Source organism: Carassius gibelio, chromosome B12 (assembly GCF_023724105.1).
Source record: "Carassius gibelio isolate Cgi1373 ecotype wild population from Czech Republic chromosome B12, carGib1.2-hapl.c, whole genome shotgun sequence".
Classification (NCBI taxonomy): Eukaryota; Metazoa; Chordata; class Actinopteri; order Cypriniformes; family Cyprinidae; genus Carassius; species Carassius gibelio.
The window spans coordinates 6,085,168-6,096,098 of record NC_068407.1 but is presented as its reverse complement, the minus strand read 5'-3'; the positions used below and the strand labels follow the sequence as shown (position 1 = coordinate 6,096,098).

Below are 10,931 nucleotides of genomic sequence, written 5' to 3'. Positions count from 1 at the left end.
CCACTTTATTGATATTCAATTAAAATTGCATCAAATTAGTGAACTGATTTGCCCTGAAGTGATAGTTGTCAGTAAAAGGTTAGTGAAAACTGTAATTGACCACATTGTTTACTCCCTACTCCTACAATAAGACACAATCCAGATCCTATTAGCACCGGATTTGTGCAGTATTTTCAGTTCAGTCCAGCTGGTGTCCTTCTGTAAATGCACCTTAAGCAGTGGCTCATCTGAAACCGTGAGGTTAACTAGCAAGGTGATAAATCCTGCTTATAAACCGTTAACGTAGAGTTTCTGAAGTACTGGATTTTTTTCAAACCTAAGCAGAGCAACGAGACATAGTCTAACACATAGTATTATGGTGACACTTAAAGCGATTTTGGATGTTTCAGTTCAACTATGGTTTTAGATGCATAGAAGAGATTGCAAAAATAGATTACAGATGCATGTGAAGAGAAGAGCATGAAAAAATAAATTGTAGCTAGAAATAAAAAATGGCAGTAGGATCATGGATTTAGTTTAGAGGAAAGAAAGATGAAGCGCCAAGCCTACTGGAGAACGCATCATGAGAAATTCACAGTGACACATGAATAGTGGGTTATTATACTGCCTGAGGTGTCAATGGCAGTAACTGGGATACTGGAATGAACTACATGGCCCAGTTATTTCTAGAAAATAGGACATGTTTTCAAAAGTAATAAAACCTTAATGATGGATAAGCAAAACCAACTATTTAATTGCCTATATCCTATGCACAGAATTAAAAATAAATAAATGCAACCCCAAGTACAAGTAATTCATTTATTTACATGGTTTAAAATACACAAATACGGCGGTAATACAAATTCTTACAGGACTGACAAATTGGCATGACTTCCACAAAAGTATGTGGAGCTCAAAGCAGCCATGGGCTTCAAAATGGGGGAGAATCAGATGAAAAATATTATCCAGGAAGTTAACAGGTGAAAAAGATGACCAGACCAGCTTTCAATGTGCATTAGAAAAGCCACATCAGTGCTGGAATATTTTGTAAAGAAAGAAGAAAAAAAAACAAAAAATCACTAAACATCAGAGCAAGACTTTGATTTGTTTTCATTCTTTCAACCTTTGCAAAGACATTCGATATCTCCAATGATTTTTCACTTCCAAAACACCATCTGAACCATCAGAACACAAACTTGCAGCAAAACATAACCAACCTTTTTAGAAGATCTCCATGATTCAAAACATCACCCTCAAGAGTCAAAGATCAAGTTCAGAATGCAGAAAACCCCCAAAGTCTGGCACTTCATTGTTGTGGCTTTGTGAAAACGTGGGTAATAATAACTGTCGATAACTTTCAGACTCAAACCATCTGCGGTCATTTCATAGTCTTTCTAAAGAGTTGCATGGAAACATTTACATGATTATTTTACAGTTATATCACAGCTTAGAAACAGAAGACACAATAATGGGGGAGGCAGTTTTGTACAGTTAAAGAGATCAATATAGCAGACAAACAGTTGAGGTTCACAGGGTCTCTCTGGGAGGACGTTCACGAGTGAAAACCAGGCTGTGGAGTCCGTTTGCTATCAGCCATGTATGCTGAGATTTTGGAGCCTTTGTGGGCAGTCCACTCTATACCACCAGCTTCACCGTGGGAAAGGAACCTCACCAGATACACAGGGTTATTAAAATGTATATTAAAAAATAAATAGAGTAAAAAAAAAAAAAATTTAAAAGTGAACCCGGACTCGTCTGTTTAACCAAGGTTAAAAAACGAAAGCAAATTCAGAATACAAAGAAACATTTAAACCACACAGACGATACATTAGCCTCAATCGCGAGGAGCCTGAACCAGAGAAAGTTGTGCAGCACTGAATGTGTAAGAGAGGAACTGTGAAGGAAGGAAGCAGGAGATGACAATGGTGTGGCTGGCTGATCCAGTCTCTGATTGGTCAACCCAACAGGCTGTAGCTCTCATTTCCACGAAAACATTTAAAAAAAATCTGAGAAAATGAGATAAGAAGAAGAGGAGAGAGAGCCCGAAGCAAAGAGGTCAGGTTGGTTCTACACCATTTTGGTTTGGTCAATAGAAGAAAGAGACTGACGCCCTATCTATTAGCTGATGGTGGAGAGCTGTCAATCAGCCGTGTGTAGTTAGGTTGCCCATCGTGCTCCATATTGCAAAGTGGAGGCTTCTGGGACATGGAAACAATCTGTAAACAGCAACAAGAGAAAGAGACGCCCAATAAATGACAACTGCCACTGAACAAAATGGTCTTTCAAAAAAGACTTTAAGAATGATTAAGAATCTCACAAAACGGTCTGGGTCTTGTTTTAAGCCAAAATTAAGATATAAATAAGCTAATATTAGTTGTAATATCAGTGATCAAATGTGTGTGAAAAAACAGTTTCCACAGATTTAACATTTAGCCATCAAAAATTGTATACACAATATATGGCTATTAAAAATGTAATATTTCACAATATAAAATGTATTTCTGATCAAATAAACAGTCTTGCTATATATATACACACACACACTAAGGCAAGTTTGGGATCAGAACAATTTTTTTTTTTTAAAGTTTTTTTAAAAGTTTTTTTTTTTAAAAGGAGTTACCTATGCTCATCAAGGCTAAATTTATTTGATAAAAAACAGGAAAAAATACTTTAATATTGTGAAACATTAGGAAGACGTAAAATAAAAAATATATATATATATAATCTTAACTGTCACATGATCCTTCAAAAATCATTCTAATACGCTGATTTATTATCAGTGGTAAAAACGGTTTAAAATTAAAACTTTAATTCAAGGATGTGTTAAATTACTAAGATTTATATTGTTCAAAAAGATTTATTTTGAATAAATGCTTTTCGTTTTAACTTTTTATTTAAAGAATCCTGAAATAAGTATTGCGGTTTCCAAAAAAATATTTGGCAGCACAACTGTTGCCAGCATTGATAATTCTTATAATTAAATCAGCATATTAGAATGATTTCTTAAGGATCATGTGACACTTTATACCGGAGTAGTGGCCGATGGTAGCTTTGAATCACAGAAATAAATGACATTTTAAAGGATATTAAAATAGAAACCATTATTTTCTAATGTTATAACATTTTTTTCTGTATTTTTTTAGATCAATAAATGCAGCCTTGATGAACATAAGAGACTTCTTTAAAAAAAAACAAAAAACATCACAAGTCTTACTGATCCAAAACTTTTCACCGCTAGTGTATGTTTATGTATGCATGCATGCGTTTGTGTGTGTGTGTGTATATATATATATATATATATATATATATATATATATATATATATATATATATATATATATTATTCAGAGATGCAAAAACACCATTTAGATCCTTTATTATTATTATTTTTTAAATATATGACAGTTCAAATGATATTCACCCAGTTGGTAGAAATCAAGGCAATGTGCAGTCAACACAAGCTTATCAAACTGACCTGGTGCACAAGGATGTGATGATCAACTACTTGCCGTGGTGATCGAAGGGAATGCTATTCTGGGGTGAAGAGAGAGAACATTACAGCCTTCCACCCCCACAACACAATCACATGTACACTGACACACAGCTCACACCAACTCATAATCATGCAATGCCTACTGTCTATCATATTGGGAAAAAAAATGCTGCTGAAATGACTTTTCCCAGAAACACAAACGTTAGGTCAACAGGTTCCTAGAAAATCTAATAAACAGATAAAATTTTAAGTTAAATTTCACCAGTCAGAAACTCCAAGAGATCATGAGAATCAAAACTTCAATTACTGTAAGCAATAAAAGATGTACTAATATTTCATTAGGTATTTATTTGTGTGAAGTAGTAAGAATTCCTAGTATAACCATTCAAAGCCCGATGCACTAAACTATTTGTTCAGCCAGAGTAAAATCTCTTTTATCGGTAAGAAAATATAAAAACACCTCATTCAGATACTCATACTGACTGGCTACTTTTGTCATGCGGTTTATTATTGCTCTGCTTATTGATTGAATGAGCAGGGTCTGCAATATACCTGTGATGTGGACATGCGGGAGGTGTCTTGTCGCCCCGTCAGGTCTGAGGACGACACGTTCACTGGGGCGCCACGATGAAGCCGCATGCTGACCTTCCGTTCGCGCTCCATGCCAGTGACCGGTCTCGGTGAGGATGTGTTTGCTGTGAGATAGTGAGAAGTATGAGATACCTCCTTGTAGTCTTTCATGTACCTGAGAGGTAAGTGACAGACTGTTCACCTGTGTGAGAGGTGGGGGTGAGGGGTGTGGGCGGAGCTCCGTCCTGTGTGGGGCGGGGTCTGCCTGAAGCTGTTGGGATCCCTCGAGCTGCAGGATTCCTGCTGTGCCTCATCCGCTCGTCTCGCTCTCTCCTCTCACGTTCTGCCTCCTCTGCTGTACGGTTGGCGCCCTGAGAAAAGGGGAAACGCAACAATGTAGTGGATTTCTAAAAGTGGATTTATGTGGTGTAATATTTAAAAACTTAGAAACGCAACCACCGTCTACACACAAAATGTCGCACCTCTGCACAACAACACCCATACCCAATCAATAACAGTTTAAGTCTCATATATCACTAATGAACAAACTACAACAAGCAACACAAGTTTCATTTATCACACTCTAAAGAACGAAGACCATCCAGACATGTACTTACAAATTTAAGCATGTTCCAGTCAAACACATAGTCATAGGAAAAGCCCTGTCTGTGGAACAGATTCCTGAAGAGTTGCCTCAAATACGAATAGTCTGGCTTGTCATCAAATCGCAGTGATCGGCAAAAGTTGAGGTACGTAGCAAATTCAGCTGTGGGACAGAAAACAAACAGGCATATTACAATACCGGATTATAAGCATCGTTTCAAAGACTAAGTCTGATTAACATTCACAAAATGTTCGAAATGACACAAGGGCTCTGAACATACATGGGTAGCCCTTGCAGAGAACTTCAATGGGGGTGGACATCTTCTTTTCACTGATACGCTCATACTTCTGTCTCTTGGTGGCGGCTTTCAGTCCCTGCCAAGGCAGCGAGCCCAAGTTGAAGTACATCAGCACGTAACCGAGAGACTCCAGGTCATCCCGCCGAGACTGCTCTGTAGAGACACGCGAATTGAATTATAGATGCTTGCATGGAGCATGAAAGGATGAATGCTACTGTATGATAAATGAATAAGAATTTATACTGCTGCAAACACACGTCCACAAACCAACCTCTTCTGGGAAACGCTAAAAATATACATGCATCCACTTGAGCAAGAGCACACACTGATGTCATACAGAACCAGTAGAGAAATGGGAAAGAAAAATAAAGCGAGAAAGCTTTTCAAAGGATCAGTAACTACAGCCGTCGCTAAGACTGGACGTTAAATTGAATTTTAATTGTGATTACTACTTCTCTTTATTAATCAAGCATACCGTTTTTTCCGGACTATAAGTCGCACTTTCATTTACATTTATTCATTTAGCTGACACTTTTATCAAAAGCGACTTACAATTGCTATATATGTCAGAGGTCGCACGCCTCTGGAGCAACTAGGAGTTAAGTGTCTTGCTCAGGGACTCATTGGTGTCTCACAGTGGATTCGAACCCGGGTCCTCACACCAAAGGAATGTGTCTTATCCACTGCACCAACACAACCCACTTTTCATAGTTTGGCTGGTAGTCTACACTGAGCAGAATAGAGCGCCCTCTCGTGGCTGTAGACGGTAATGTTTTCTCTTGGTTCTAAATAATGCGACTTATAGTCCAGTGCAACTTATATACGTTTTTTTCCTCATCATGACATATTTTTGGACTGATGCGACTTATACTTAGGTGCGAATTATATACGGTAATCCACCTGTGATATTTGGCCACTTGTTATTTATCCTAAAAGTATTTTTTGTCACTAGGCATTTGCATTATCTTACATTTGTAACAAGCTTTCCACTTGCTTTCATACTTGGGGTTTCCAAATATCAAAGTTTTTGTTTAAATTAATAAATTTTCTGTTTGTGTAATACATGCATGAACTCTCTTTGAGGAACAAAAACACTGGCAATCTGAAAACACCAGTAAACATGTATGAGTTTAGAGATCTCCACTAAGATATTCTGCTCAAATGAAAGCGTAAAACAATTCGTTGTTCCTTCACATGGCCATTTATGCTATTTGCTATGCAGAGAAAGTTTGTTCATTTGGATCACACACACACACACAGTCAAATCTACAAACTGACTGAAAAGAATGTGTTTTTACCAATGCCAAGATGTGTGTTGATGGATGCGTAACGTGCAGTGCCCGTCAGGTTCTTGTTCTCTCGATAGGGAATGTGCTGGTGTGTTCGTGCGTCACGGTATTTCTTGGCCAGACCAAAGTCAATGATGTAGACCAGGTTTCCTTTCTTTCCCAAGCCCATCAGAAAGTTATCCGGCTTTACATCTCTGTGAATGAAGTTCTTGGAGTGGATGTACTCAATGCGGCTAATCTGAGGTATGCAAGGTTTACAAAAAACACATTAAAAAGAAGTTGTACTTCTGCAGCAAACTATTTTTTACTTGTCGACGTGACTTTGTATCATACCATCTGATCAGCCAACAGCAGGACAGTCTTCAGGCTGAACTTCCTGGAGCAGAAATTGAAGAGATCCTCCAGACTGGGGCCGAGCAACTCCATCACCATCACGTTATAATCTCCTTCTGCACCACACCACTTTATAGTAGGAATGCCAACTGCAAAGGGAGCACACAGAACACTTAAATACAGCCTGGAAACCCAACAGATGATAGTTGGCAAATATGAATCACTTCATTGATTACATCGATTTACTGAGCCCCTCAAAACCCTTATTTACTGATTAATCCAAACCCTTTTCTCATTACCTCCACCCTGCATCATCTTGTAAATCTTGCTCTCAATGTGGAGCTGTGGGTGCTTCGTCTTCACACATTCCAGTTTGATGGCCACTTCTTCTCCAACTGAAATGTCTGTGCCTAGAGCAGAATGAGAAACAGAGCCATTAAAACAGTGAATGAGGTCAGAACACAGCCGGAATGTCCAACAAACTGACACGACTCTAGATCATAATTAATTGACCTGTATAATTTGTGATTGCACTACAAAATTTCAATGAATAAAATCAAGAATAGGCCAGTACAATTAATTAAAATGCAATATCAAAATGTAAATATTAAACTGCAAGAATAATCCTATTAAAATATGAAGTATGCTTGTTCTCTGTATCTTTGTGTAAATGAGCGGTACAGTTTTGTTCACTACATATAATGGTGTTTTAGGTGTCTGTTGTTGCTTCCCCCCCCAAGCTTTATTTTATTCAGTAAACCTGTCGTGAAAAACTTTGTTTGCCATTTGATCACATTTTAAAGGTGAACAAGATTTGAGAAATGTAATGGAGATTCTAAGGTAATAATATATTGGGCAAATAATTGTTTTAGATTTGGTAATATGATATGAATATGTACTCTTGGACATTCTGCAAAATCTTAATGTGTCCACTTAGCAAACCAAAATCAGTTTTGAAACTGAAACTGCTACCACTCTTGTCTGAACAGAAACTCAAGGACTTGTTTAGCTGGTTTCTGAGATATTTAAAAAACAAACAAGCATAGGATAATGCTCATCTCAGCTGATAGCAAAGAAACGCACGTCATGCAAGTCAGGTCTACGCAGAACTTTATCAACAAATTAGACACATTTAGTCTAGGAACACAAACAGTCAGTACCCCGTGACTACATTTAGATCAAACAAGAAAAACAGTCAAATGGGGAGCAGGTCCAAGCCTATATCTGCCATTTACAAAGTAAACAACAATGGTTCTGCATTGGTTACAGATCACCTCTACTGCAATGATAAAGAAAACCAATACTACTACGACAGCGTTATGCAAGAGCTCCCTCCGAAAAAAGAAAAACCAGTGCCCATCCAACAGCTGACTCTCAATGGGACAATATTGGGTATGGACATAAGACTCACATGTGCTCGAAACGCACACGAAAAATAGATGTCAAACATCTGATAATGTAGCTAAATGAGATCTCCATTTTTGGCATCGAAAGATGAAGAGGAAGTTACAAAAGTGGCATCCTGTCCAAACCTACAAACATCACCACATAATTTATCCAGACCAAACCCTCTGAAGTTACATAAAAGCGGATGGAAAGGAAACCGGATTGTAGAGGAGTGGGACATTCCTGGGTGATTCACACACCTGAGGCCTGCCATGACGCAAATATAACGGAATCCTAAGAAAAGCGGAGAGGTGTTGCATTTACGCTGACTCTCTGATGATTTGTAAGGGCACTATGCGGTGTAACATGATGCAATGAGTCTAATCTGGTTGGGGTTGATCTTTTCAGCCTCTAATGCTAACGATATGGCAGATGATTTCAGTGTATTTCACACACAGTCATTTACTGAAGATCTTCCTATAGCACTGCCTGAGAAACACACCTGAGACACACTTTAGGCATTCAATTAAAAAAAAAGCATTTAATTAAGTTAACGTACCAAAGAGGTGGGTGCAGTTATGAAACAACTGCGCAGATGGAGTTTACAATCTCACCACACCCACCAAGCCCTGTTCTCACACACAGACAGACTGAAACTATCCCATCTCAGCTAAAAGGCTTCGGGATAAAGGTCTCCCCACCACACTTCAACACTATGATGATCAAAGTCCCCTTGCCAACAGTGCTTCTCTGTCAAAATAAAAGGAAGCTGATTGCATTTGAACCTGATGTTTGTAAGAGCTTTGATTGAATTCAACATTCTGTCCACGGGTTTCAAACCATGCGAGAGAAACCGTGTTAATGAGGAGACCACAGCGAGAAGAATTAAGGCCAACAGCTGCAAAACTTCCTTTAATGCCTTCTGAATAAAAGATGATCTTCACATCTTGCTCTACACAAGTACATTTAATCACAGTCTTGAATCGAAAATGAAATGCTAAAGTGGTTTAGAGTACTACTAAAAGTTAAGTGTATTAACAAAAAAAACAATGACCTACTTTGGTGCAATGTATTGCAATACAAAACAATGGCTCTCTACAGCCATCAATACAATCTCTAAATGTCAACCATAGATATTCAAATGACCGACGACTTCCTGGTGTGATACTGATGGTATCAACCATGAAGGCCATTTAGTATATAAATAAAGAGTTCTTCTGGTTCCTCACTGTTGCTTCACAACAACTTAAATCAAAATTGTTTCCCCAAAAGGCACCATGATCTTGTGATCAGAAAAACGAGATCGCATGAATCATGAACCCTGAAAGTATGATCTGATTTTTAATAGACTGCAAAAGCATCAGCCAGGTTTGGCTGAATGTCCATCATAGGGTGATTCAACATGTCAGGCTTGGCCTTTTGGGTGGTTCACGCTTTCAGTGAAACCTGCATGGACAGGTAAGATTCATTCAGAGTTACACACAAGAGAGGACCTGTTTAGAAACTCCTATTGACAGGTTCAGGGAAATCACAAATCAGTTTATTTCAAGTGTTGTATTCCATCTTATACAACTGACATCTGAGTCTAATGTCAAAAGCACATATTTTATGGTCACGTATGATCTCCTGGAGTGTTGTTCCAAACGGGACGTAAAGTTTATATACTCTGTAAGTTCAACAAACCACTTGTGGTCTGAAATACGTTCTTGTCACGGTTAGAAAATACGTTTTTTCATATAAATGCCCGAAGAACTGAGAAACGGACCTCATAAAAATACTATAACGAGTTAATCTTTGGAAAAACGCCATTGACAGTTACAGCTGACAGATATATGAAACAATAGAGCTTGTTAAGCGTTTTATATTATTGACAGCTTTATAGCAAGAGTGTCTACGTGTGTTTCAGTTTATACTTACCCAGATAAATGTCTCCAAATGAGCCACTTCCAATTTTTCTACCAAGTCTGTATCTGTTTCCAACTCGTAGCTCCATCGCTGTGTATTGGTGTCTCTCGGACGAGTCCCTTGATTGTATTTCAGCTAATTTCTATAAAACCAGATACCGTTGGCCTTTAAATTCACGTTTACCTTAATATTTTTACGCGTCGTTTAACTGTTGCGATCCTATTTATCTTTATGCGACCCCAACCCCCCCGAGTCCCTGAAGAGAATTCGGATTCTTCCGACGGAGTTCACTTTTCACCATTCCTTTTCTAATATATTTAAATCCGAAATATCACAATATTGTGATCAGGAGAAAGCTTAGAGTGTGTAGATTATGCTCTTGTCGGTTTGGTCATCGTTATCCCCAAGGATAAAGAAGATGGAGCTGGATTTTAACAGCGGACCCCCAGCGCAGAAGCTTGTCACAGGCCTCGTATCTCCTGTGGACATTGAGAACACGAACGTAGCGCCGTGACGTCACTTCCCCGTTGGCAACGCCTCGCTCGCCACGGTCACGTGGGAGAAACGCTGGATGAGTTTCGTTAGTTCTTCAATCTCACTAACTGCTTAGATAGAACAACAGTTATTTTATTATATATTGGACACACGTTCGTCCCAGATAGATTTTATTCAGTGATATGCATTAGCGAGCAGTTTAAACATTAATTCCTTAAAGTTACACTAACAGTATCTATTTTGTCACATTTACATTGGATAGACAATAGTCCAATTGTTCAACGTCCATTTTTAATGTTACTAAAGTTATAGATACTATAAATAAAAATAAATATTAGATTGCTTACTATTGGTTTTAAAAGGATAATAAAACAAAATAATAGTAAAATAATTAGAAATATAATATAAAAATAGAAAACTGATATGTGGCTTCGTATACGGTCCAACAACACTTTGGAAAAAAAACTAGATTTAAAATCTTAAGACAACGCGTCATCTCTGTAATTCGTGTTCCATCTATTTTGGTCTTTTGTTTGACCTGGCCCCTAAAACACAGTGAGACAAACGCTTCCTAATAAT

General features: G+C 38.1%; 1 protein-coding gene across 1 annotated transcript; it reads right to left on the bottom strand.

Annotated features, from left to right (window-relative positions):
• Positions 1-784: 784 nt before the first annotated feature.
• csnk1db (casein kinase 1, delta b) lies at positions 785-10,931 on the bottom strand. Its single transcript, XM_052570125.1, has 10 exons — positions 9,870-10,931; positions 6,866-6,976; positions 6,567-6,715; positions 6,243-6,471; positions 4,927-5,097; positions 4,660-4,808; positions 4,245-4,413; positions 4,025-4,167; positions 3,455-3,513; positions 785-2,195 (listed from the first exon to the last, which is right to left on the bottom strand). The coding sequence occupies exons 1-9, from the start codon at positions 9,943-9,945 to the stop codon at positions 3,481-3,483; spliced, it is 1,230 nt and encodes a 409-aa protein (XP_052426085.1). The 5' UTR covers positions 9,946-10,931; the 3' UTR covers positions 785-2,195; positions 3,455-3,480.

Coding starts and splice junctions, on each gene's coding strand:
- csnk1db (XM_052570125.1), bottom strand. CDS start 9,945: ATGGAGCTACGAGTTGGAAACAGATACAGACTTGGTAGAAAAATTGGA. Junction 5,098..6,242: donor CAACACACATCTTGGCATTG/GTAAAAACACAT, acceptor GTGTCTCTACAG/AGCAGTCTCGGCGGGATGAC. Junction 3,514..4,024: donor CCCGCATGTCCACATCACAG/GTATATTGCAGA, acceptor TCTTCACCCCAG/AATAGCATTCCCTTCGATCA.